Source organism: Scleropages formosus, chromosome 2 (assembly GCF_900964775.1).
Source record: "Scleropages formosus chromosome 2, fSclFor1.1, whole genome shotgun sequence".
In the NCBI taxonomy this organism is placed as follows: Eukaryota; Metazoa; Chordata; class Actinopteri; order Osteoglossiformes; family Osteoglossidae; genus Scleropages; species Scleropages formosus.
This window is the reverse complement of record NC_041807.1, coordinates 42,415,959-42,443,871: the sequence shown is the minus strand read 5'-3', so window position 1 is coordinate 42,443,871 and position 27,913 is coordinate 42,415,959. Positions and strand designations below refer to the sequence as shown.

At 46.1% G+C, this 27,913-nt stretch overlaps 1 protein-coding gene across 1 annotated transcript; it reads left to right on the top strand.

Annotated features, from left to right (window-relative positions):
• Positions 1-75: 75 nt before the first annotated feature.
• Positions 76-25,489, top strand: LOC108931184 (dihydropyridine-sensitive L-type skeletal muscle calcium channel subunit alpha-1-like). The gene is made up of 45 exons (XM_018746818.2): positions 76-496; positions 3,425-3,530; positions 6,529-6,668; positions 7,159-7,292; positions 7,640-7,792; positions 7,963-8,168; positions 8,748-8,851; positions 9,379-9,524; positions 9,759-9,840; positions 9,952-10,112; positions 10,283-10,508; positions 10,859-11,063; positions 11,401-11,521; positions 12,154-12,268; positions 12,391-12,490; positions 12,577-12,646; positions 13,239-13,371; positions 13,492-13,621; positions 13,861-13,920; positions 14,058-14,164; positions 14,361-14,448; positions 14,744-14,851; positions 15,512-15,564; positions 15,831-15,977; positions 16,263-16,464; positions 16,711-16,869; positions 17,065-17,175; positions 17,267-17,350; positions 17,509-17,556; positions 18,322-18,348; positions 18,554-18,679; positions 18,995-19,060; positions 19,149-19,240; positions 19,453-19,612; positions 19,798-19,925; positions 20,071-20,167; positions 20,670-20,772; positions 21,604-21,705; positions 21,921-22,048; positions 22,219-22,341; positions 22,551-22,765; positions 22,932-23,035; positions 23,610-23,704; positions 23,793-23,876; positions 24,795-25,489. The coding sequence occupies exons 1-45, from the start codon at positions 309-311 to the stop codon at positions 25,011-25,013; spliced, it is 5,556 nt and encodes a 1,851-aa protein (XP_018602334.1). The 5' UTR covers positions 76-308; the 3' UTR covers positions 25,014-25,489.
• The last annotated feature ends 2,424 nt before the right edge of the window (positions 25,490-27,913 follow it).

The following is a 27,913-nucleotide window of genomic DNA, read 5'->3' as shown; positions in this document are numbered from 1 at the left end:
GCCCCGAACCCCCCCGACTCATCCCCAAGGAAGGACAGTTGCGCTGTCTATATTTAAAACTCGCTCAAGCCAACTGCTCCTCCTGCTCAGGAGCTGCGGCACTTTTCTCCTCGCCTGGGGCAGCTCCCTTCCGTAGAGCCAGCCTAGAAGAGAGGTGGCCTCTCTGCCCTGGAGCGAGGAAAAGGAAGGAAGGGAAGAGGGAAGAAGGGGGAGTGCGACGGCACCCCGGAGACAAGCCCCAGGAGCCCTGGACTAGAGCAGGAGACGGAACTCCTTTATCCCATCGATTCCAGAGCACGTTGGTCAACATGGAGGGCGCCAACGAGGTGGCCCTCACGTCCTTCATCATGGACGAGGAGGAGCTGAAGAGGAAGCAGCGGGAGAAGCTGAAGAAGCTGCAAGCCACAGGTGGGAACCCCCGGCCCGCCCGCTCCCTCTTCGTCTTCACGCTAAGGAACCGCTTCCGCAGGACCTGCATCAACATCGTGGAATGGAAGTATCCTTTGCAGCCACTCGTGCGCACTCACACACCTTTCATTCATGTAGCCGAATGAATACTGTGCAGAAACAACTTACGGTGTGAAGCTGCTTTACTGTTATTTACCCATTTATACAGCTGGGTAATTTTTTTTACTGGAGTAATTCAGGGTAAGTGCCTTACTCGACGGTAGTGCAGCTGGAGGCGAGACTCAAACCTGCAACCTTTAGATACAAAGGTAGCAGCTCTAACCACTGCGCACACATGCAGGTTCAGCCCACTATTATTCGTTCCACAAGACCAGGAGGCTGGAAGCTACATATATGAAAAAGAAAAGCAGCCTGAGTAGTGAGCACTGAGGAGCGAGCGGGGAAGCCAGTATGCACCAAGTTGTCAGCGCACACACACACACACACACACACACACACACACACACACACACACACACACACAAACACACTGAAGGAGCTTACATGGAGTCTGGAGAAAAGCCATCTACACACCACGCTATACATACATTAAGGAAAATGGTCAGTTCCGGGACCCTTTCAAATTTAATCAGACGCTGTTGTGCTTTATGAGTGAATTACAGTGATTTTAGGAGATGTTTGTCCCGAAGTTGTTACAACCTCGAAGAAGTATGCTAGAAATGGCCTCTGTGTGGGTCAAACGCATGTTTTATGTCGGTGTAGAGCAGGAAAGAGGATCGGACACATGCACACGCACAGGCGGGAAGATGCAAATGGGACTGAGAAGCAGTGTGACACGGAAACTATAAATGGAAGCAGTGTAAGTGAGCACCTGTTAAGGGCTGTATTCCACAACAGTCACTTTTAGAGTCCTCAAGTTATGTCAAAGGACCTGATGGGCCTGCTGAGGACAAGTCGACTGTGGACACAGCGAGCGCCGGTCTTTTCGCCGTCTGGCTGCTGATGTGCAGGCTAAAGGCACGCTATTTGAGGGCACTGGTGGAAGAGCGAGAGGGGAAGCCTTTAAACCCAGCGATATGTGGCCGGCCCGCCTGCGTTCCATTTTCGTTACGGAGCGTGGGGACCATAAATACTCCTGCACAGTAGGCAGTCTTCAGGGCGGCCTTGAGAAAGCCTTTTGCGTCCCATGGCCCTGCGCCCCAGTCTGGTGTGGACAGACCGGCTGGACGTACCTGCGATGAGATGAGGTGACCTGTGGGCCGAACGAAGAAGGCATCTCTCCTCAATCGCTGCTGGAAGCCAGATCCTGGTGGCCCTCATGGTTTCTCAAGATGCTTTTTGCACAGTGGACTTGAGCAAAGCTGAAGAGGCTTTCCTATGTGACACACTTTCTCTGCGGGGCAGTGAACACATTTCTCACACACTTGTGTCACATTTGAAACATCCTCCTCTACCTCCTGTGTCTGTGGTGTGTGAAGGAGAGAGCAGGAGATGTAGATGTTACAGCATCTCCTTGGTTCAGATGTGTATTCCTGCCATCGTACCCTTTAGCAAGGTACTTAAATAACTGTAAATAGTCGCCTTGGGGAAATGAGCTAAATGAATAAAGGAAAAAGCAGCATATTCTGTTCCCAAAACCTGCTCTTTAATATTTTGAACATTGTTTAAGAGCTGTTTATGAACCAAAAAGAGACCCGAGCACTCAAAGGAACTCTCTTTATTTAGAATATTTTTAAAGCCTTAAAAAGCCATCTTTAAGTGCATGGGGTTGAGAGAGAGGGAAAGAGAGAGAGCGAGAGCAAAATTAGACTTTTGTTATTAATGTGTGGAAAACCTGAATCAAAACACATTTTCTGTTAAGTAAATAAACCCGTTTAAGTAGATGGACTGGATTCCGAGGGCCTGCAGCTGTTCTGCGGCATCACTGCCTAAAAATGAGACGCCGAGCTGAGCTGAGCTGGCAGGGGAATTCCACTGTAGCGCCCCCTGCAGCGCGTGGGAGGTGCGTGCCGTGCCCTGCCGTGCCGTGCCGGCCGGGCCCCGGTGCCCGAGTCACACTGACGGACTGCGTGAGCGATCGAGTTACCAGCGCTGCAGGTCTCCTCCTGGGCTTCATCTTGGGCACAGCGCCTGTTCGTGGTTTAGTGGGCTTCGAACCCAGAGAGAAAGGAACATGGAAACACTTCACATGAAAAGCAACGCGGGACCAAGAAACTTGCAGAATGAGCTGATTGTAACTGAACGTCACTCGCCTTACGTTTACATGTATTTATTTATCAGACACTTTTCTCCAAAGCGACTTACAATGGATACTATGTAGTATTACTAGCCCACACACCTTATTCACCGCAGTGATTTACACTGGTATACACACTACTTACAATGGGTCACTCATCCATACATCAGTGGAACACACACACACTCTCTCCATCACTCATACACTATAGGGGAACCTGAACAGCATGTCTTTGGACTGTGGGAGGAAACCAGAGCACCCGGTGGAAACCCACACAGACGCGGAGAGAACACAAACTCCACACAGCCTGAGAGGGGGTCGAACCTGGCGTTCAGCCTTAAACCGACAATCACAGGAAGCCCCAAATAAACATATTGCAAAATGAGCCTTAAAACCATGCAATATTAGAATCACATTAAAAAAATATTATGAATACAGTGTTTTTTTTACAGATGTGTCTAAGTAGCAGTTGGGATGGCTGGTAGTGCAATGAGTAGAGCTGCTGCCTTGACAGGTTTCAATCCCGCCTCCAGCTGTGGTACCCTTGAGCAAGGCGCTATTGGAGGCTGCGCTGGAGAAAATCATTGGCTAAAGGTGAAGAATATCCTCGCTGTCAGTCTACGTAATGGGGAAAGGACACTTTTGGTTCCATGGCACGGACCCATCCAGTCCGATTTTTTTGCTCACGGAGCATAACCCACGGTGCTCCCGCTCCGGCTCTTCACCGCCCCACTCCACGTGTTTCCGCTCCCCCGCTGTTTTCCTGAGCTCCGTCCTCAGGCCCTTTGAGATCATCATCCTGTTGACCATCTTCGCCAACTGCGTGGCGCTCGCGGTCTTCCTGCCCATGCCTGAGGAGGACTCCAACAGCAGGAACTCCCAACTGGTGAGCGATCTCAGCGAGCTGCGGCCGGCCGCAGACCCCCGTCACTCATCTTCACTTATCATGGACCACATGAGCATCGGTCATCTCATTTAGCACAGACCACATCGATATTACCTGCCTCATTGAACACGAACCTGATATTATCCACATCACCCACCTCGTTTGGCCGTGCCGTGTATGCGCAGACGCCCGGGGTTTAACCCACCTTCACCTTTCAATATTGTTCGTACACTTTTTCCTCTTTCGCTCTTTAGTTCCCACACTAATTTAAGGTGGGTGTTACGGATCAACGGCATAACACGAGGGCACCTTCACATCTCTCCTCTGCTTCGAAGACCACCGTATTACGTGCTGTGATGTCTTCGGGAATGTTGGACCTCGGTGCTGAGCTCAGATGACAGTATCAGTTCATGAGCTGGATCTGTGGCCCTAAGAGCAGGAGTAAACACGCAGTATTCTGTGTAGTACCTGCTGTGCAGATCTGTGGGACACTTGCTGATTAGCAGCGTAGGTTCACCAGTGTAAATCCACACAACATGACAAGTGTTTGGTGTCACACTGGGCTCATATTCACTGAAGCACACCGATGGAGGTGTCATCCATCTCTTAAGGGTGTTAGAGCACATCACCTGGCGAGAGGTGAACCGAGAACCTTTTTTACAATCGAGCTCCCTAGAAATGTTACGCTCGCACTCACCTTCAGCTCACAGGTGGGACGAATCAAATAATGCGATGTTACATTTGCAGTAACCTGGTGAGATGCACCACCCTTCACACCGTTACACTCATTCTCATTGTTGCTTACGTTTAGTCACCGCTGGGGGCCTGATTTACAGTTCGACACTTTCGCACTCCTCTGTGTTTCCGTGAAGGTACTCAGATGCAGTCCTGTCCACATGCAGACGTCCCGCATGTTTGCTGTTTTGGTCACTCTAGGGTTCAAGGTCATTGCCCAGCGTCCCACCGAAAGGCGCAGCGTGTCGGGACCTGGAGGCAGCAGCCTGCTGGCGCTGAAAGGAAAGCAGGTGTCTGGCCTCAAGCTCCTTCGACCCACATGTTGATAGTTTATATTTAGAGAGAGCCCGAATCGGCTCCTTGGGGCAGCGAGGAGGCAGCGGGAAGGCAAGGAGTGCAGCGTCAGCGCAGGGTCTAAAGATACCCCACACCTCCTGCAGGATTGTTGTTCATCAGTCACATCTCATTTGCTTTCCATGATTTCAAAGGGTAGAAGTTGCTCCATTATGTCTATGTAAGGCCTCTATGACCGGTTTGTCACGGAAGGTGACTATTATAAATGACCGAGGGTTCATTTGAATCCCACAGACTAAAACGTTACTATAATAAAATTTTGAAAAGTGATAAAGACTTAAAGGAATATACTGAACCCCCACCCCGAATGATCTTCATCTCAGTCTTTTTTTATTTCTCGGTTCAAAACAGAACAGTACACAAGAGAGTCAGAGCAACAGAGACAGACTCGGTGCACACACACACACACACACACACACACGCACAGTTCTGAGTGACAGGGGAAGGTCATTCCACCACAATGGAGCCAGAACCGAGAACCTCCAAGCTTTACCTTTCGTGCGCGGAACCACCAAGCGAGCAGAAGTAGACGAGCGAAGGGGCCTGGCTGGGGTGTACTGATTGATGAAGTCTTGTAAATAGTTGGGAGCGGTTCTATTGATGCAGTTGTACACAGTAATGAGGGTTTTGAATTTGATTCGGGCAGCTATAGGAAGCCAGTGCAGAGAAATGAGAAGAGGAGATACATGGGAACACTTTGGCAAATCAAACACAACTCGTGCAGCAGCATTCTGTAGAAGCTGCAGAGGTTTGATGGCAGTAGCAGAAAGGCCACACAGGAAAGAGCTGCAGTAGTCCAGACGGGAAGTATCTGATTATATGCTGCTTTAAAGAAAAGCATGAGCTGAATGAATCTGTAAACACGTTTGTGGAGGGAGCCGATTGTAGAGTGTGATGAAAACACATCTTTGTTTATTGCGAAATAGCTTTCATTTTCTTCCCGTAACTGCAGATTGCTGTTCTGGTACCCTGTTCTGTACAGCAAACTGGTCTCCAAGGGTGCTTCCCTCCAAGGCATGAGGGCATGGAGAATGGTAGGAGGCCTTAGCCCACAGTTAAAGGGTGAGACATTTACTGTTTGCTGAGTAATTAGGTGCGCATCCAGACCCCACTTGTTTCTCCCACCCCTCATCCCCTTTCTGACTCTCAGTGCAAGGCTGGCTGTGCGTGGGATCCTTCAGAACCTTTTCCCACTGTCCAACCGGAAGAATGATGCCACCTCGTGGTCATGTGCAGTCACTCAGCCCCTTGTCACACCCCTTGGGGCAGGATGGCACAGGAGGGTCCAGTACTAGGCCACTCCTTGTTTGTTGTGAAAAATCTTTTGTGCAGTTCATATGAGCTTGTTCTCTAGCTGTGGACTCAATGGCTGTTGGAGCCGATGTTCTCTCCGACAGCACGTCGTGAAGGAATCCAGATTGTCGCTCTAACATCCTCCAAGAAATCCAGAAGTGCTCACTGATCTTTCACATCGACTGCAGTATGAGATACTCTGAGCCTAATGGCTGTTGGTAGGAATGATCTCAGGTAGCGTCCTGGAACAGCGCAACTGGACAAGTTGATTGTTGAAGGCACTCCTCTGCTGAACCAGGGCATGACTCGATAGTTTCAGCAGCATCCACTCCAGTGTGGTCTTGGTAGGCAAACTGGAGTTGGTCCATTTCGGTCTTGACTAGAGGTTAGAGTTGTGTGGAGAGCAGCTCTTCGAAGGTCAGCGTGACGTGTGAAGTTAGAGCTACAAGCCGACAGTCACGAGAAGCTCATGATCACCCTTTGTTTGGAACTGGAACCATGCAAAATGCTTCCCACATCACTGGGACCCTTTCCAGAACCAGGTTTAAGGCTCAATATCATAATGTCGAGAATCAAAGCGCAGAACCACAATGTAATGCTCCTCTGTGCTCCACAGGAGAGTCTCGAATCCATCTTCTTGATCATCTTCACGCTAGAATGCTTCCTCAAGATCGTAGCCTATGGCTTCCTGTTCCATGAAGGTGCTTATTTACGAAACTGCTGGAACATACTGGACTTTGTCATCGTGTTCATGGGGTAAGATGACCTCATCTGTAGAGCAAAAGTCTGGAGCATATATTTGCAATCTGAGTTGGTCTGTTGAAGATGTTTCACTTTATAAGTTAGTATTCAATATAATCATTTATATTGTCTTTTGTGTGGAAACATGTTATTTTTTGTAAGGCTAAAGCAAGTCATCTTCAAGTATTTGGAATATATTATAAAATGTAGTATTTTGCAATATAACACATCTGAACTGTGTTGAGATGACTAATTGTTCATGTTATAAATGTGAGATAGACCTTTTCTTTCCCTCGTGTTTTTATTTCAGTAAATGTAAAAGTTCTTAGATTGCACAATGTCTCTGAAATCTGATGTCATTCATTCATCTCTCTTGGGGTAATTAGCAACGTCTTGGTGATGCTGTCTTAGCACAGTTGGGTTTGAGTTCTGCAAAGCTTTGGTCCTCCTGGTGGGAGTGTTCAGTGTGCTGATGTCATTTTGCTTGTCCACTTTGTCCCTCCAGGCTTTTCACGTTTAGCTTGGACACCATCAACAGAATAGCTGGGACCCCAACAGAGAAGGGTGGTGGCTTCGACATGAAGGCCTTGAGAGCCTTCCGAGTCCTGCGACCGCTGCGCCTAGTCTCTGGGGTCCCCAGTAAGCATCGCTCTAGTGTGTGCCACGCTGCCGACTTTCACCCCGTCCCTGCATTGTAGGGTTGTCCAGTCCATCAAGAGCAATTCTCAAACCCTGTGCAACCACGGAACAACCTCTGTGTTGAAAGTCTAAACGTGTTTAGAGAAATTCCCAGAACAAGTTCACCCAAGAGCGTTAAGTGCTCTTTAGAATCTCAAACCTGCATTTATATCACCTTAGCTTTCTTGACTGAATCTTTCTGCCATTGATTGTGTTTGGATGAAGTGAACTGGGATTTTTATGTCAGTTCACAGAATTTGAAGACACCGAAGGCAGAATATAAGAACCTTTTGCCCTCTTGTCCGCAGGCCTGCAGGTGGTGATGAGCTCCATCCTCATGTCCATGCTCCCACTGATGCACGTCGCCCTGCTAGTGTTTTTCATGGTCACTATCTATGCCATTGTGGGCCTCGAGCTCTTCAAATGCAAGATGCATAAGACCTGCTACTATATAGGCACAGGTTGGTGTGGCTATGGGGTCTATGCTGAATGACGTATCATTATCAAATCCAAATTCAGGTATCATATACCAAGTGCGCACCTTTATCAGACAGAACTCTACTTTTGAAACATCCAAACACAGTGATGGCCCATGTAGCTGAACCCAGCTGCCCTACGTCCTTCCTTGCAGACATCATCGCCACAGCGGAAAATGAAAAGGCCTCTCCCTGTGCCCAGGCGGGTCATGGGCGCCGCTGCACCATCAATGGCTCGGAGTGCCACCCCGGGTGGCCCGGGCCCAACCACGGCATCACTCACTTCGACAACCTGGGCTTCGCCATGCTCACAGTGTTCCAGTGCATTAGCATGGAGGGCTGGACAGAAGTGCTCTACTGGGTAACTATTCACTTGCCCAGTGATTGTGCCGATACACCTGTCACCTGTCACCAAGTGGGGGGGGTCACAGCCCATAAAATAGGCAACTCCCCCACTCCGCCTGTGGCTGTGCTCTGCAGCTGGCATGCAGTCTCTGATTCAAGGGTATGCTCTGCAGGTGACTAACCCCTCTCTTTCCATCTCTGGCATTCCTTACAGATGACTAACCACTCACTTTCTTTCAGGGGCCATTCTCCAAAGGTGACTAACCCCCCTCTCAATCCCTGGCTATGCTCATATGATGAATAAACCCTCTCTTTCTTGGGTCAGATCCTACTAGTGACTAATTCCTTTCTCTCCTTGCCTGGCTATGCCCTTATGGTGAATAATTCTTCTCTTTGGCTGACCATGCCCTACAGACAAGTAACCCCCCTCTCTCTTTTTTCTGACCATGCCTTTAGAGTGACCATTCTGTCTCTCTCCTTCTCTAACCATTCCCATATGTTGACTAACCCTGACCATGTCCTACCAGCGACTATTCCGTCTGTATTTTCTTTATCTCTAATTGTGTCTTGCCAGTGATTAACCCATGTTCTGCAGGTGAACGATGCCATAGGTAATGAGTGGCCCTGGTTGTACTTCACCACACTGATCCTACTGGGGTCCTTCTTCATCCTCAACCTTGTTCTTGGTGTGCTCTGCGGGTCAGTTACTCTTCCACGTGCTGTTAATCTTGTAATCTTGGGAGAAATCTGGGGACCTTTAATCATTTAATCGCCGATGCCTGATCCGTGGGCTGCGCAGTCCAGCAGTTTTGGTCTTGGACTATAGTTTCGAAAACTGGAATTTACATTTTGGGGTTTTCGGCTTTAACCAGTAACTACAGTTAGAGAAACAAGGGATTCGAAAAGCGATTGTTGACCACGGTACTCCCTTGTCACAAGTGTGCTGATTTTTGCTTTATTCAAGTTTTTAATTATTCAGTCCTAACTGGCATTTTATTGAATTGAATTGAAATAAGCACATGTAGAAGTATCTTTAATTTAACAATAAGTTTTAAGCTCTGGAAATTAGAGGCCATTCCGCAACCCCCTGTAATGATTTTTCACTGCCCCTTTCCTCATACATATATCTGCTCCATGCAGAAGCACATTAAAACATTGTACACATAATTTATTATATGTACTAATGCATGTTTGTATATGTAATACATTTGTTGCTCCTTACAAAGAGAGTTCACGAAGGAGCGAGAGAAGGCCAAGTCACGCGGCGAGTTTCAGAAGCTACGCGAGCGGCAGCAGCTGGACGAGGACCTCAAGGGCTACATGGACTGGATCACCCATGCTGAGATCATGGACAACGACCAAGAGCGTAAAGGTGCCTTCGTTTGCTGTTTTTTTCCAGGGGTTAAACCGACACACTTGGTAACATCTCATTTGCTCTGCACTTGTCTGGCTGAGTGTAGGGTCCCTCTTCACCTTTGTCCACCCTAGAGGTTCTCATTTCTTTACTCAAGCCTAAATAACACTATGCAATGTGAGCTTCGGTTCAAGGGTCCAATAAAAGTTTTTGACCAAAAAACGAAGGCAAACTTTACTGTAATTTTGACAGGACTCCTGCCACTAGAGGAGGGTGGCTCAGAAACTGAGAGCTTCTATGAAATGGAAGGCACGAACCGCATTGTTTACTACTTGTGAGTATATCACATGAAGAGTAGCTTGGAGAAAAGCTTGAACTCACAAGGAAAGGAACATTTAACACAGATGGATGTCTGATGAAGTATTTTTTCTCTCTCCTTAATTAGCCGCCAGTGGCGCCGTTGGAACCGATTCTTTCGGCGGAAGTGTCGCGCCTGGGTCAAGTCGGACACCTTCTACTGGCTGGTGATCCTGCTGGTGTTCCTCAACACTTTGGCCATTGCCACAGAGCACCACAACCAGTCAGAAACGCTCACTGAAGTGCAAGGTCTGAGAAACTCATTCACAAAAAACTTCACAGAAACTTTGCAACCTTCTTGATCATTTGATCTTATTCTGCCTGTCTACTTATTGCATTCACTTTCGCTACTGTTGACCCCTTGTGCTGCTGCTGCCGTTTCAGCCTTTGCTCCTCCGTTTCTTGCTCTTGGTTTGCAGAGACTGCCAACAAGGTGCTGCTCTCACTGTTTGCGATAGAGATGTTCATCAAGATGTATGCTCTTGGCCTTCCCTCCTACTTCATGTCCCTGTTCAACCGCTTTGACTGCTTTGTGGTGACCATCGGCATCCTGGAACTGGTGCTCGTGAGGATGGACGTCATGACACCACTCGGGATTTCTGTGCTACGTTGCATTCGCCTGCTTCGCCTCTTCAAGATCACTAAGTAAGCTTTGTGAATCACTGGCAACTTCTCAAGGTTCGAAGGACTTGGAGGAAGCATGCTGTGAAGATGGACTTCACGTTTAGCTCCATTGTAGGAGACTGAAGAGCAGGTGTATGGTTGGCAAACGGGGGGGGGGGGGGGGGACATGTAAATGAGAACAGATTTTTCCGATGCTGCTCAAGTGCAGCTGGAGTCCTGGAGGAGGTGGCAAGCCATCTTGGTTGGACAAGATGTTTTGTCCCCTCGGGCTGGACTCCAGTTGCTTCATATTCCAAATTACTACCCATAAAGCACTTTCTGTTGTGACCTTCAGCTCAGCTTCCTAGCCACCCATGCTTCTGCTCCCCCAGGTACTGGAAGTCCTTGAGCAACTTGGTGGCCTCTCTGCTCAACTCGGTGCGCTCCATCGCCTCATTGCTGCTGCTGGTCTTCCTCTTCATCGTCATCTTCTCCCTGCTGGGCATGCAGGTGTTTGGGGGCAAGTTCAACTTCCCCGATCAGGTGCAGCGTAGCAACTTTGACAATTTCCCCCAGGCACTCATCACTGTCTTTCAGGTAAGTGGCTCTGGGATGTATGTGGGGGAAAAAGCGCACTAGACACAGGATAGCGTTACCTGACCTCTGACCTTTCAGTTCAGCTGAAGATTTTGAAAACATCTAAATGTTGATAATGGTTTGTAGTGACCTAATGGTTAACAGTGCTTGAAAACAGTGGCGTCTTGTGCCATATGTGCTTGTTACCAGACGTCTTGCTTCCGTTGATTAGAGGGCATCGGTTAAGGGATTGGAACGTAATATGAAATGGTCAGAGTGTCCATCCACTATAAATCTGATATGACGGTGCCATGTCAGGCCAGGGTTTAACACGGTTTCTCTCCCTCTCACTGTGCAGATCCTTACCGGCGAGGATTGGGATTCTGTAATGTATAATGGTATCATGGCCCATGGAGGTCCTGTTTTCCCTGGGATCCTGGTCAGCATATATTTCATCATCCTCTATGTCTGCGGTAACTGTATCCCTCGTGGGTGAACCTAGGAGCACCGCTGTCTCGCTCTTCGGCCGTCTGCTTTAGCAGTACTGATAACACTAATGCTAGTTCTAACTCTAATGTCCTTCCAGTGTCAGAGTGTTTGTGGTGGGATGACAGTGAGAATTTCTCTGTCAGGATCCATCATCCTTTCTCTCCTTTCTGTGGCACCAAGGTGCAAGAAATCATAGATCACCTGGTTTCTCTGCATTTTTGGAACGTTCTAACATCATAAATCCACTTCAAGGAAACCGATGAGCTCATTTGTGAGTAACTCTGCATTGCAGCTATTTGCTGACAGACCTGCAGCTGCTGTGTAGGTACGTACCTACAGGAGGTGATCACTCCCTAGTCCCCAGCAAGAGCACTGTGCTTCTCTGACTCTGACTACTTGGTGGTGCCACTCACAAGGGGCTCAGAATCAGAAGTGTGTAGGTTCTCCATTTTGCTCCTCTGTTCGCAACAAATATAGAGGTGGTATCAAACGGACAAGCTGTGCGTTGACAGTCCTGTGTCTGTACATACACCCCGATTCTCACAAACGCTGAACAACTGAGCACCATCAGTGTGCACTCAGGACCTCTGTGCCAGCAGTTCCCTTGACAGCCCTTTCCCAGTCATCCTCCTGAATGTGTTCCTGGCCATTGCCGTGGACAACCTGGCAGAGGCAGAGAGCCTGACTTCAGCCCAGAAGGAGAAGGCTGAGGAGAAGAAGCGCAAGAAGATGCTGAGGTGAGCAGAGCCGGTGGCCAGCAGGCTACCAGGTGTCATGGATCGTATCCCTGGCCAGATCATTGATGACATACCTGTTAGTCATCACTAAAATGACAACAGTAGCATTTCCTCTGCTGCAGGGCCAATGTGCCAGACAAGTCTGAGGAGGAGAGGGCGCTGCTGGCCAAAAAGCTGGCAGAGCAGAGGGCTAAGGCGGAGGGCATGCCCACCACAGCCAAGGTTGGCTTACATCCTCTTCATTCATAGCCGCACTTTCTTGTCACAGATACACTTGTTATATTTCGTTTGTTTTGTGTTTTTCTCAGCTCAAAGTGGACGAGTTCGAATCTAACGTCAATGAAGTCAAGGATCCTTTTCCGCCTGCAGATTTCCCAGGTAAACTAGGTGACCTCTGTGTGAGTAGTGCGGTCATCCACAACGCATCTAGTTCCCTAGCTTTCAGTCTACTGCTCCAGGCTCTTGACATGGTTACTACACTATGAGTTTGTAGACACCCTTATGAAACATACATAAGACTGCGCTCACACTTATAGATGTATTACGACATGGATGCCTTTCATCCCAAAGCTTTTTGCAGCATTTGGAAAACATGCACATTTATAGGGAACAAACAATGTCATGTGACTTTTTGTGACCTCATACATCAAAGAACACTACTAAGAGTAGTCATCATGCATCAAAGCACAAGAGACATCACGTGTAAAGAGAAACAGCATTGCTCTGGGGAGCGCTACAGTAGGAGTAGCAGGGTTCAAATATGGCGCCATTGCAACGCATACTCCACAACATCACATGACATACATTTTGAAGATTTCTGTGCAATAAACATGAATAAATGTGCGTACAACTTTACAAACCTCTGTAGAAAACACAAAGTATAAAAATGTAAAAATACTTGCCATGTGACACTAGCTATGAAACTCACGTACACATTCCCAAAACTGTCTCCTTACAACCTGTTTTCTAGGTGATGATGAGGAGGAGGAGCCTGAGATCCCACTGAGTCCAAGGCCCCGTCCCATGGCAGATCTGCAGCTAAAGGAGAAGGCAGTACCCATGCCAGAGGCCAGCGCCTTCTTCATCTTTGGACCGCAGAACAAGTGAGCTCTGTCCATCACGTGCTGCATGGTTCTGGCTACATGTGATATGATGTAACCATGCATAGCCATTCGTGTTCATGGGTTTTGAATCAGTTGCCTCTGTCTTCTGTGCCACTTCAGGCTCCGCAAACTGTGTCACCGGATTGTCAACGCCACCACCTTCACCAACTTCATCCTCCTCTTCATCCTGCTCAGCAGCATCTCCCTGGCAGCTGAGGACCCCATTGATCCGAAGTCCTTCAGGAACGAGGTCGCGCTCACCTGACCTACCAGTTAATACACTGGTTGTCATGTAACCTTGTAGCATGAAGCTGCCAACAGAAATGGCCGAGTGCAAATTATAGAAAAACTGTTATATATAGTATATAAATTGTTATGGTTTGCCATGTTAGATAAGTATATTAAGAGGTATATTTATGTTGGGTGGAGCTGTACTGCGGATATCACTTCCATTGTTCTCATCTAACTGCCTTCTGTATCTTCTTCCAGATCTTGGCTTATGCGGATATTGTGTTCACATCTGTGTTCACCATTGAAATTGTACTCAAGGTAACAGAGAGCTTAAGTTCCTTGCTCAACCTTCTGGAAAGTTCTATTGCTCAGTCTGTGCCCAGTTTTGTGACCTCTGTGTCACTGTTGATCCTCCATATCGAGTCATATTGAGCAGTTGTCTGCTACGACTGCAGATGATCACATATGGTGCCATCCTGCACAAGGGATCCTTCTGCCGCAACTCGTTCAACATCCTGGACCTGCTTGTGGTCGGCGTGTCTCTGCTTTCCATGGGAATGGAGTGAGTGACTCAGCTGCCTCACTGGTAGCTCACCGTTAAATTAAGAATGAGCAGAATTGGATTTTTTTTGCATTTCTTAAGCAGCTTCACTTATTGACCATGTGAAAACGCGACCATGTGGACAACACCATGTAAGACTTTGAGAAAGTCCTGGGATGATAGTGTGACCTTTGATGTTACGATCTGTCCTGTGCAGATCTAGTGCCATTTCAGTAGTGAAGATTCTCAGGGTGCTGAGAGTGCTGAGACCTCTCCGAGCGATCAATCGTGCTAAGGGGCTGAAGGTGGGCTAACTGCTCTCTCGAACACACACTTCACGTTCAGCACACACACTCTACCTCTCTACGTCTAATGTTAAGACACTGACAGTCTCTGTGGTAACAAGCACTTCAGGTCCGTACCACACGTCGTGGATTTGAACCTAGAAGAAAATGTTTGTTCCTTAACCGCTACAGCACTGATACAGTCTAACTTTTCAGCATGGAGTAAACCAGCATCACATAGTGTTCCCAGGCTGTTGCTGATGCTAAGGGTTGGGTGACTGCGTTAACTATGTCTGCGTCTTGCCCTGTCCTGCAGCATGTGGTCCAATGTGTGTTCGTGGCAATCAAGACCATCGGCAACATCATTCTGGTCACCCTACTGCTGGACTTTATGTTCGCTTGCATTGGAGTCCAGCTCTTTAAGGTGAGCTCAGCACAGCCATGTGCATCACAGTCTTTCCAGTCTTCTGGAGCTTGGGCTGAAAACCAGATTCAGTGAAAGTGGGGGTAAGGAAAATTATAGTCATATTTATGTGGTTTTAGTCAGTTTAATTTAGTTAATTTTTTTAGCAATACTTAAAAAATTAAGTAATAATTTTAAGAGGGGGTGCGGTGGCGCAGTGGGTTGGACCGCAGTCCTACTCTCCGGTGGGTCTGGGGTTCGAGTCCCGCTTGGGGTGCCTTGTGACGGACTGGCGTCCCGTCCTGGGTGCGTCCCCTTCCCCCTCCGGCCTTATGCCCTGTGTTGCCGGGTAGGCTCCGGTTCCCCGTGACCCCGTAAGGGACAAGCGGTTCTGAAAATGTGTGTGTGTGTGTGTGTGTGTGTGTGTGTGTGTGTGTGTGTGTGTGTGTGTGTGTGTAATAATTTTAAAAGTATTTTTACGCTTATGCCTGAGATAACTGAAGTGTTTACAGAACCTACCTAGTGTATAGATTGTGACTTCATAAAAGTGACATTGGAGTTAGAAAGTCAAAGAATTCCAAACACATGTTCAGTCCCAGTTATGCGGAGCAATCAGTGTATTATTAATGTACTCTGAAGCTAATTAATACATTTAAATGTTTTCTTTACCTGCTTTTGAAGGGCACATTCCACATGTGCACAGACCCCACGAAAACAGCTGCAGCAGACTGCCAGTAAGGAAGAGTGCCTGTAGTATATATTTTTATTTTACAATCCAGTATCACTTAATTTCATTTAAGATCTAATTATTTAATACCTTGGTGAATAAGGTGTGTGGGCTGATAACACTATAGTATCAGTATGAAGTCCCATTATAGAAAAGCGTCTGCTAAATAAATAAATGTAAAATGTAAATGGAAAAGTAATTGACAATAAGCACTGATAAAACACCAGTGCCCAGTTCGCTAGATGAGCCTACATTTGTCTCCCTCACTTTTAGAGGAACCTTCATCGCTTATAAGGAGAACACATTGCATCCTGTGGAAGTGCAGCATCGGCAGTGGGTCAACAACGACTTTAATTTTGACAATGTCCCCAATGCCATGTTGGCCCTCTTCACGGTTTCCACATTTGAGGGCTGGCCCAAGTAAGTCCCTCCAGTCATTTTCCAACCATGGCTCCACGAAATAATGCCAAGGAGATGTGATCAGAATTTAGATGGCCTTTTGAGATTCTCGAGTGTCTTGTTTCAATATATAACTCAACTAGGGCCTTTACAAATTCCATTCAAGAAGACTAGAGATAGTTTTTTTAGTGGAGCACAGCAATGAACTCATCCTACCTATAGAGGTGATGGTCTGGGGTCCTCATCTCAAACCTGGTCCCACCATGATGTTAATGTGACCTGAAATTTGACCTCTGTCACCCCTAGGCTGCTGTACAAGGCCATCGACTCAGATGCTCCCAACATGGGCCCGATCTTCAATAACCGTGTGGAAATCTCTGTCTTCTTCATTATTTACATCATCCTCATTGCCTTCTTCATGATGAACATCTTTGTAGGCTTTGTTATCGTCACCTTCCAGGAGCAAGGAGAACAGGAATACAAGGACTGTGAGCTCAACAAGAACCAGGTAACTAACCCAAATACCAACACAGGTCAGGAACCCATAACCTTTTCCTCAGACAAGTTAATAACCTACTTGTATCTGCTCAAGCAAACCAAGTAGCTCACCTTTTCTTTCCAGACAAACTAGGAAAAACTGAAAAACAGGATTTTGCAGAAGGAATTAAATATTACACTTTGGTTCAGGTTTCAGTCCACATTACTTTCTAAACTTTTAACTCAATGACCCATGTGTCTTTGTCTGGTCCATCAGCGCCAATGTGTTCAGTATGCCCTGAAAGCTCGGCCACTGCGGTGCTACATCCCCAAAAACCCATACCAATACCAGGTGTGGTACGTGGTCACATCCTGCTATTTTGAATACCTCATGTTCCTGCTCATCATGCTCAACACACTGTGTTTGGGAATGCAGGTAAGGTTCACATAGGTCCATCTGCAGTTCCTGCTTGGAAACCCTCACTTTAACCTCAGTGACATTACGCTGAGTTAATACTGAGATAATGTTTGCTCCAGGTCAACATTCAGTTGCTTATCTCTCAAGAAATCCATTCACAGAGATCTCCTCTGAAGGATGTGTGTTTTCTCTTCCATCTCTCACTGTGATTAGCACTGTAACCAGTCGGAACACATCACAAAACTCTCAAACACACTGAACGTGGTCTTCACCGTGCTCTTCACTGTGGAAATGATCCTCAAGCTTATGGCCTTCAAAGCTAAGGTGACTTCTTTATTCTGAGACTTACCTATACCATTTCCCATGATGCAGCTACTATAACCACAGCTCACAAATTGCCAAATGTCCCACACAGGGCTACTTTGGAGATCCCTGGAATGTGTTTGACTTCCTCATTGTAGTCGGGAGCATTGTGGATGTCATCCTCAGCGAGGTTGATGTGAGTGTCCGATCTACTTTCATCCTTCTCTCAGTTATTTGGCTGTACTAGTATAACAAGTCAAACACTAATTCAATCACCTGGTAAACTCTTCTTCTCCCTCTGCTTCCTGGTTCGTTCTCAAGCTCTCTCTCTCCTCTCTCCTCTGTTTCCCCCAGAATGCCCTCACTGCTAGTGGTGGACTCTACTGCCTCCATGGCTGCGATGTAACTATCCGTTTGCATTGAATGGAACCTGTGTGTGACTGGTCTCCTTTTGATAGTGTGATCACTCTCATGACTGTGCACCTACCTTGTACTGTGTTGTATGGCCACTTCTATTTTGACTCCATATCAGGATTATTTTAAGCTGTGTGGCTGATGTAATTTAGATCATGAGCCAGGGTCACCTCCTACTGCATGGCTTCCCTTTAGAACCAAGAGTCAGGATCAGCCCTGCTCTTTAACTGTTCTGATTCGGACCTTGTGTTGGGCTGGTGGCTGAGTTTTCATCTGACCTCTGTTGATTTCATGACTAACATGATCATTTGAAATGCACACTACACAATGTGTACTGAGCTAATGTCCAAGCAGTGTCTCACACAGTTTGCTCTGGCTGGAAGGAGGTCTTGGTGTTGAGTCATGGTATGTTTTGCTTTGGTGTTAAAGTCATTGATTTATCTGAAATAGTTTATTGATGACTTTATCTCCAGGAAGAAGTGGATAATTCAGAACTTAAGAAAAAATTTAGGAGTGAGGCTTTCTTCTAGGGGGAATTTTCATCTAAGAAGGAGATCAGAAAGGGGTTGTTTCTCCATCATGGAAAACTTGCAACTTGTTCTAAGCATGATACATATTTCTTATGGAGACTTTCATAGATTCTTCTGGTTTTACAATCACTGCACTGCCTTTCAGAAATAAAAGACAGCTAGCATACAGAAAATCAGCTTCTGAGATAAAAGTGTTCTAAATATTAATGTTTTTTATTTTTAGGAGCAAAATCCCATGCAAGCTATAGCAGTAAGTTCTTTTTTATTATTATTATTATTATTATTGGCCTTTACACTATATAAAAGCATCAGTGAAAATGGCCATTTTTTTAATGTAAAAGTGCCTTCATTGCATTCCTAACCCCTGCATCTTGGGGCAGTTTGTAGAATAATTGACAGGTTGCCATTACACATTGCTCTGTGTGCTCATCGGTTGGTTTTGTTCCTCTTCCAAGGATGCAGAGAACTTGAGTGTGTCCATCACCTTCTTCCGACTGTTCCGTGTGATGCGTCTGGTGAAGCTGCTTAACCGATCAGAGGGTATTCGCAATCTGCTGTGGACCTTCATCAAGTCCTTCCAGGTCAGGCAGAGGTCACAGGAATTGGTTGCATTTTCCCAGTTATATTATTTAACCAGTTACTCACTATGGAATTATGCTGCAGTTGAAGTATATTATACATGTAATGAAGTGAATGAAGGCAAAATCATTTGCAATGTGGAATTTTCCCATGAAGGAGATGCTGTTGTGAGAGGTGGTAGGAGTATGAGGTTCCTGGGAAGTAGTGCTGGGCATGATGGGGTTCTGGAAAACTGAGGGTTTTGAGAAAGAGGATTTAGAGACAGAAACAGTGGAACGTCCAGATAATGCTGGATAACCCCCATATTTGTCCCACAGGCCTTCCCGTATGTGGCACTCCTCATCATCATGCTCTTCTTCATCTACGCTGTCATTGGGATGCAGGCAAGCGGTCCACCTCGGTGTGTGATGCTTACCCACATTTCGCCCTAGCTCTGCCCTGGGAGCTCACCTGTTCTCACCTGTCTTTCAGGTATTTGGCAAGATTGCCCTAGAAGACGGCACACAGATCAACCGCAACAACAACTTCCAAACATTCCCACAGGCTGTCCTCATACTGTTCCGGTGAGCCCTGGCTGGTGGATTGTGCTTCAAAGAGAACTGTAGATAACCCGGAGAGCATCACTGATGGGTCATGAACAAGCTTTCGGAGTTTATCATTAAAGGTTGTTTTTGGACCCAAACTCTTTCAAAGATGGGTGCCGAAAGCGTAGGCTCGATGATCGATGAAAAATAGCGCCAGACCAAGCCACCAGTGGTGTCTCTCGAATCCACAGGGTTGCCACAGGGGAGGCATGGCAGGAAGTCATGCTGGCCTCTATGTATGGGAAGAAGTGCGACCCAAATTCGAAGTTCGGTGAGGGCGAGGAGTATACATGTGGTTCCAACTTTGCTGTCTTCTACTTCCTGAGCTTCTACATGCTCTGCGCTTTCCTGGTAGGTCTGCACACCTCAGCAGTCTCAGAATATGATGATCTCTGTGTTTTTAATTCAGTCTCCCAAATTAATCTTTTTGGAGACCAGGTCCCTAATAAAATGTCTCTTAACAGCAAGTACACTAAAGATGGAACAACAATTTATCTTGATCCAGTTTAGAGAAATATATTTATTTTTTCCCCCAGATCATTAACCTGTTTGTAGCAGTTATCATGGACAATTTTGACTATCTGACCCGTGATTGGTCAATCCTTGGTCCACATCACCTAGATGAGTTTAAGAAAATCTGGGCAGAGTACGACCCTGAAGCCACGTAAGTCCACAGGCTACATTTCTCCCTCTGCGACACACATCAGTCCATCATGCTGATGGTGTTACAACAGCACTGAGTACCACTGGGCAGAAGTAACACTGCAGTAACGCTGCAACTTATGACTGCTTGTCCTCCTGTCCTGCAGGGGGCGCATCAAGCATCTAGATGTGGTGACTCTGCTGCGGAGAATCCAGCCACCTCTGGGCTTTGGAAAGTTCTGCCCTCACCGTTCAGCATGCAAGGTGAGTTGGAGGCAGATGGAGGACAAGCCAAGCAGCGTAGGTTTGCTGTCAACAACACAAACCATCGACAATCCTTCAGTGGATCATTTACATAAATGTCTTCTATCACATTTGAGTGATCAGCACACACCAGTTGCAGTGACAGGAACTCCAAGTGTATATGGTCAATATTCTCCCATGAAGCGGTAGCAGGTGCTGTAGTATTTAGGATTGTTGTCTTGCAGTCTGAAGGTCCCAGGTTTGAAACCCAGCTACTGCTGTAGAGCCCTTGATGAAGGTACTTACCTTGAATTTACGCGGGAAGAATAAGCGGCTCTATAAATGTGTGAATAGCATTGTAAATTGCATTTTTTTTTTTTTACAGAGGTAAGAGCTAAACAAAGGTTAATGATAAAAGTAATGATCATCTATCCTTCCATATCTTTGGAGACTAATGATGCTCCAGCACAAATATTAAATACAGTCCACAAAAATACTACAAATGTCCATGCCTCTACCTCAGCGCCTCATCTCGATGAACATGCCAATGAACAGCGATGGAACAGTGACCTTTAATGCCACCCTGTTTGCCCTGGTCAGAACAGATCTGAAGATCAAGACTGAAGGTAGGCAGGTTCTGCCATTCATTTGCAGCTGTTGCAACTTGGCAGAGTGCATTTCATTTTCTTCCTTCTTTATGATTCACATTTATTTGACAACATACCAATTGGCTCAGTTCACGTTGTACTGGTGACAGGGGTACGGGAATCGAGTTCAAGTGTACTTTCTGTTTGCAGGCGACATTGAGGATTGACTTTGTGGTTGGTTTCCTCACAGCTGATGGCTGATTGGTCAGTCATCCCAAGAAGCTGAGGACTGATTGATTAGTTCCCCCAAAATGGAGGGATGATTGAACAGATACCCCTGAAGCTGAGGGCTTCTCATTAGAAAAATGAGGGCTAATCGATCATTTCCTAAAAAACTGAGGGATGGTTGGTTAGTATCCCTGGAAACTGTGGAAGTGTGGGCTGATTGGTTTAACATTTTGTAAAGCAAATTATTACACACCGTTTATATGAACAGAAAACAACTGTTGTACTTCTCGTATCAACAACAATGTAATGATGTCTGAGGACCAGAGAAGCCCATTCTGATGGCAGAGTGTCATGCAGCAGTTAGCATTTAGCAGTTACTGCATGGTTGCCTTGTTAAATGCAGTGCAGTGTATTTTAAAGTAGAAGGTGCGGTTTAGGAAACTGAAGTATGAAGTCCTCCATGACCAAAATGCATCAAGGTACAAGGGATGAACGATGAGGTTACTAAATCTGGATTGTTTCCATGGAAATCCAGCTTTATGTGACTGTATGTGGCTTTGGGTCAATTGGAAGTGATGTCAAGTGTCTGGGTTCACCACCTGCTCAGCACTTCTCTAAACACTTCTCCGTTGTCTGCGACAGGTAACTTTGAGCAGGCCAATGAGGAACTGCGAGCCATCATCAAGAAGATCTGGAAACGGACAAGTATGAAGCTGCTGGACCAGGTCATTCCCCCTATTGGAGGTGAGATGGCCAGGTCTCTTTTCTTTGATGACCAAAAACAGATCCTGAAATATGCTTCAAAGCCAGTGGATAACTGTGTCAATTGGTCTTGTACTCTTGGAAGGCAAATATGTGACAGATCATCAACTGCTGCAGTTACTGAATGTAGGAAGAAGACTTTGGATGCAATGGCGGTTGCAGGAGAGTCTCACACTTTACTTTGTGATGCTGTTTAGATGACGAAGTGACCATAGGCAAGTTCTATGCCACCTTCATCATCCAGGAGCATTTCCGAAAGTTCATGAAGAGGCAGGAGGAGTACTATGGGTATCGACCCACCAGGAAACGGGCTGAGGAGATCCAGGTATGGTCCAACCTTGCAAGTTTATCCTTTCACACCTTGTGCTCACCTAGTGTTACTACCCAGCATTGTGAACTCTTCTGTGAACTACTCGTAGTCCTCCCACCCTACATACTCCATTTTCTTCATTTCAATCTTTCCTTCTGCTCTATAATCTACATCCCCAATCATAGGCAGGTCTGCGCAGCATTGAAGAAGAGGCAGCACCAGAGCTCCATAGGGCCATCTCTGGAGACCTGATGGTGGAGGAAGAGCTGGATCAAGGCATGGAGGGAGGAGAGGAGGGCATCTACAGGGTAGGTGAAAATCCTGAGAAGGAAGAGAATAACAACATGGTACATTGAGACAGGAAGAGAAAGAAGGATAACTACACCATGAATAGAGACCCAAGATAGAAGGATGTTAAATAAGGAATAGCAGGAGGAAGTATGAGAGAAGTAGGGTAAGTTCAACCGGGAAGGAACAGTGGCAAACCATGTCATGTCTCTTCATCTTTGCCCTACAGCGGACAGGCGGCCTCTTTGGGGATCAAATAGACACCTTCCGCACTGAACCAAGCAGCCCTCTCCCAACGCAGGTCACCAGTCAGCGCCCCCTGCAGTTCACCGAGAGCCGGCCCGAGGATGTGGAATCTCCGCCGGACTCGGTCTTCCTGCCCAACACAGAGTTTTTTCCCATGGTGCCGACAAACACCAACACCAATAACAATGCCAGTGAAAGGTGAGGCCAAGGGGCTAAGTTCACCTTACATGTAAACCTTTGTAAACATGGCTGGAGAAGGTTCTAACCAGACCCTGTAGGTCAGCTTTTCAATGTGTCCACAGAAGTATTGTTACTTATTAAGGCTGTGTAGCATAAGGCTTAGAATAAAGATGCACTCTTGCAGGTTCATGTATGAACAGCAGACAGGAGACCAAAGCATGACCCGTAGAGAGACTTCTGGAGAGACCAGCAGCCAGTTCAGAGAAGACATACAACCATGTTCAACAGGTTTGTACACAAGCAGAAAATTACACCAGCGCAGTTTCTCTACGTTGCGTGTTTGGTAGTGAGCAGATATGAGGGCCAGCAGATGGCAGATTAGTTGGAGCTGTTATCTCCCATTTGAAGAACATGAGGTTGAATCCCCATTCCTGCTTTGGTACCCTTGATCAAAGTAGTTACCCTGAATTGGTGCAGTGAAATTACCTTGCTGTGTAAACTAGTAAAACATGGCAAAGAGGATAAGGGACAGCTGATAGCACCGTAGTTAGAGCTGCTGCCTTTAGAACCAAAGGTTACAGGTTCAACTCTCACCTGTAGTTGTAATACCCTTCTGCAAGATACCCTCAACTGCTCTGGTGAAATTAGCCAGCTGTATAAATGGGTAAACAATTGTAAAGAAGCTTAACATTGTAAGTAGCTTTGGAGAAAGGTGTCAGTTAAATGGAAGGTGAATTTTCTGTACAAACAATGTGTTGTAAGTCATCTTGTATAAAAGGGGTTGAATAAACTGCCAGCAAATAAAACCATGAATATGATGCTACTAGAGTGAACTTCTGTGTGTGCTTGTGTCCCTTTGGAGGAAAATCTTTGGTCCTCCACAAGGAGAACACACCCCTGAAGAAGAGTCAAGATGGGCCCTTCTCAGAGATCACAGTTAGGACGGATATCACTCAGGTGGGACCTACAAAGACTTCAGGTCTCGGAATGGACGTTCATTTTGTCGAAGCATCTGGGTGTTGAATGGTGGCCCTTCCCCTTGCAGTTTCCTTTCAGGTTTAGCCTGGGTAACTTCCAGTACTCCATGGGACAGGGCCCCACTGGAGCAGCAGACCAGCTCATCCGGGAGGTGAGTGCCGAGAAACCACGGTGGGGTTTTGGGAACAGCACCCGCAAGTGATGCCACAGAACTACGGCATGTTACAGTGTTACTGAATCTACTGGAATGAACATGTTATGGAACATAAGAGGGTGGGTAAAGAACCTATTTTTAATGCATTTCTCAATCTATATTTCTGTTTCCAACAGGTCCTGACTTTATCCTATGACTCACAACCTGATGGTATAGACAGTACATTTAATGGGCCGGTTTTGGCAATTTTTGGAAACATTTGCTATTTAGGGTGTACTGTTACCTTAAGCAATGGGGGGTGCAGTGGGTTGGACTGGGTCCTGCTCTCCGGTGGGTCTGGGGTTCGAGTCCCGCTTGGGGTGCCTTGTGCTGGACTGGCGTCCCATCCTGGGTGTGTGTCCTCCCTGCTGCCACCCAGCCTTACACCCTGTATTGCTGGGCTGGGTCAGGCTCTGGTTCCCTGCGACCCTATATGGGACAAGTGGTTTAGATAGTGTGTGTGTGTGTGTGTGTGTGTGTGTGTGTGTGTGTTACTTTAAGCATTGTGCTTTGTGTCTCAGTGGTGGGAGTCAGAGAAGGTGATTTAAATCTGAAGTTTTTTGGACTCTGGGTTTTTTTCAGCTTTTGGTTTTCAAGACAAAATTTATCCCTCTGCGGTCTAACAACCTATTACACTACATAAACGGGTTTATAGCAAATAAGGAGCAATTTTTCTGTGAAAGAGCAAACACTGGGGCTCTGCATATCAAGGACCATCTGTGGTTAATGGATATTAAAAATCAGACTTGCCATCATGCTCCGGACACTTCGCACTGGGCGTTTTGCAGTGAATCCTCTGTGCAGTGTCCTCTCACGCAGCTGAGCTGGTCGAAGTCTGGCAGCTTCATTGACTGAACCCTTCCTTCTCCACTTCAGGTCCTAGTGCAACAGGGTCTCCAGGATTTGGCACAGGATGCTCGCTTTGTGACCGTTACCCGGATGGAAATGGCCGAAGCGCTGTGTCTCGACCCAGCAGCCGTGGAGGAGGCGGCCATGGTCATCCTCAATGGGCGAAAGGGCCATGTGGTCCAGCGGAAGTCCCCCCCACCTCAGGCTGAGCTACTGGAGCCCCACGTGGCCAACACGCCCCTCTAGTCCTGGTTACCACGACTCCTCATTTGCAATCGACTGTGACATCACACGCAGAGGAGGGTTTTGTGGATGACATCACAGAGTTGGAAGGCCTCACTGTTGGCTGTGTAAGGGGGTGGGGGGGTAAGGGGTAGGGGGTGGGGGGTGCTGGTGTTCCAAAGCTAAGTTGCAGAGCACAGCTGTATCTCTGAACTTCACAGCAGTTGTTTTTATCAAGAAAAAAATCCTCTCCAAGAAAATTTGAAAAGAAATAAACGGGTACATTTCTGAGGAAAAATGTCGACGAAGCCATACCTTAAAATAAACCGTATTAATTTTAAACAGGTAGCCCACTTTATTCAAAGACTAAGTGAACAACCGGGCAGCCAGCAGAGGCCACTAGGTGCCACCAAGGGAGTTTTTTTCCCCTTTCAGATGGCAATTTGGAATCCATTAGTTAGAGGCCTGCAGCAACGGCGAAGGGTGAAAAGCCTCATGGGAATTTTTCTTTTTATCGGCCCGCTCCAGCGTGAGCAGTGGAGAGGCACAAGATTCTTTTTTTCACGTATAATGTACAGTTACTTCTTTTAATAAACACTGAAACCACCAGTGATATCATGTCCTTCGGGAGCCACCTCTGTTCTCACCAGTCTTGGCTCTTAAGCTGATGAAGGTTTTTTGTACTAGTTAATTTACTCGGTACTTTTTTTATTTTTTTGTACTGGTGTCCTCCCAAGAGAACTGAAGGGAAATGCATTTTTATTTGTGAAAAAGTTCAGTGTATTAATAAGTACACTGGGTCTATGTGTTATAAACAGTCAAGTTAAACATATTCTGGTTTATTTGCAACTGAATTTTATCGTTTCGATACATTTTCCAAAACTCCTGTTTGTGGTGTGGCTTACACCAACAGGGTTTACGTGCCCAATCAGTAGATGGCAGTTATGAGGAGGAAAGCGGGATAGGAATGTGGGACCGCCTTAATTCCCTTCACTTCTACAGCGTTTGCAACTTGTGTCTGGCGTTCCTCATTGTTGGTGATCAATAACAAGAAAGAACCACTGCACGTTTACACCACTGAATAGTGTTTGTGAAGACAACATATTTATTTTTCATTTTTTAAAAATTCACCTTAATGTAGATCAAAGTTTCTATAAAATATTTCTAACTATAACGATATGGAAGATTTTTACAGAACATATCCTACTAGTAAAGTAAGGGACATTAATTAATTAACATACTCTTCAGCAGTGATTGATTTTGAGTTGGTGGTAAAATGACTTTGGAGTTACAGACAAAATGAGTTATGAAGAGGGTTCCCAGCTATGTTCACTTTATGAGTTTGAGGACACAGGATACTTTAAAAGTAGCATTTAACTTGAGGCATGTCTTGAACCGACACTTTATGGTCTTTTTTCAGTGAAGAGACGAGTCTAAAAGCTCTCTTTCAGTTTCTTTCAAGGGGACCTTTTTGCATATGGAGTGGAATTAAATTTAGCCTTGCGTTTCAATGCAGAATGACTAACGTAAGCAGATAAGATACACGCTTTGCAGGCAATTGACTCTACAGATGATTTGGTGATGCTTTCCATGGACCTCATGTTATAAAGTGTCAGTGCTCATGGATTTGATGGTGAACTATGGATTTATTCTTACACACTAATGTATAGACAGGTTGAGATTTACGAAACGGACGTGAAAATGTGCACACACCTCAGAGAACGCGTACGGGCTCGTGTTTACTGTACCGTACTGTACGCTGAGCACTGGTGTGATGTCAGATATATGAATGTGTGAATGTCTGCCTTGTGCCAAAGTGTTGGGATGTAATGACATGGATGAGGAGAAGGCAGGAGGGGGAATGCTGGGTTTTCTGAGGCATAGACTCTTTGTGTGCCAAGTGGACGTTACCATTGCACTCTTTTCTACTTTTTTCAATCTCTCTCTGTAATTTAAGTTGGAGGGGCCTGTAGTAATGCATAGCAATGCAGCTGTATTTAACCATCGTGTTTTCATAAACCCAACTCTGCTCTCCTTAATGCCCTCAAAACTGACAGCGTTAAGATGGAAAAAGGCCTTGATTCAAAATCATGAGTGCACCCCCATCTGCCCCACCTGGCTCCTGCTCTCTTAGTGTTTGTGAGAGAGGCTGTGATCACTTAGAAATGTGATCACTGATTCCATGTAAAAGAAATAAACATCGTTCTAAACAAAGAAAATCAAACGTGAATACAGCAATTCTCCTTGCTGCAATTGAAGACAGAGCCCCTACAGGCTCCACCCCAACCACATCCAGTCAGTGAGAACACATACAGTATAGGTTCTGCCCCAACAGAATCCAATGAAATGCAGCAAAACAAGGGAATTATGTTCCTACTTTTAATCACATGTGATCTAATAAAAAGACTGAGAACTCTGTTCCTCTGTGAGAAGCTTAAATTTCTCTGCTCTGGCATTTCATTATGACTAAGGAAATAAAAAGAAAAGGCTTTGAAAAACAAAAAATGCTGCTTATGTTTATTTTAAAATTGATAGAAAACAAGAATCATCAAGCAATGTATGCTTACTACAAAAAAGCTAAAGATCATCATAGTATATGTACATATTCACACATCCCCGTTATTCAGTCTCCTGATATCTGTGTTTTTTCCACTGATCCATTCTGTGAATATTCATGCCACTTATTGTTAACTGATCTGGAATTTCATGTACCCAGACACTGGATCCCGGTGTGTGACACTAAGTGAGACACACCGCACGCTGCGGAAACTATGTACTAGCCTTGTCCGTTGTGCACCTACGAGATTGTGTTTGCATCCTGTTTTGTGCCCACTGTGCTTTAATAGTTAATTATTCATTTATTTAAATGCGACAAATAGCCTTCATCTTCCTCAAGTCACTCTACTCACCCTGCCACCACAGTA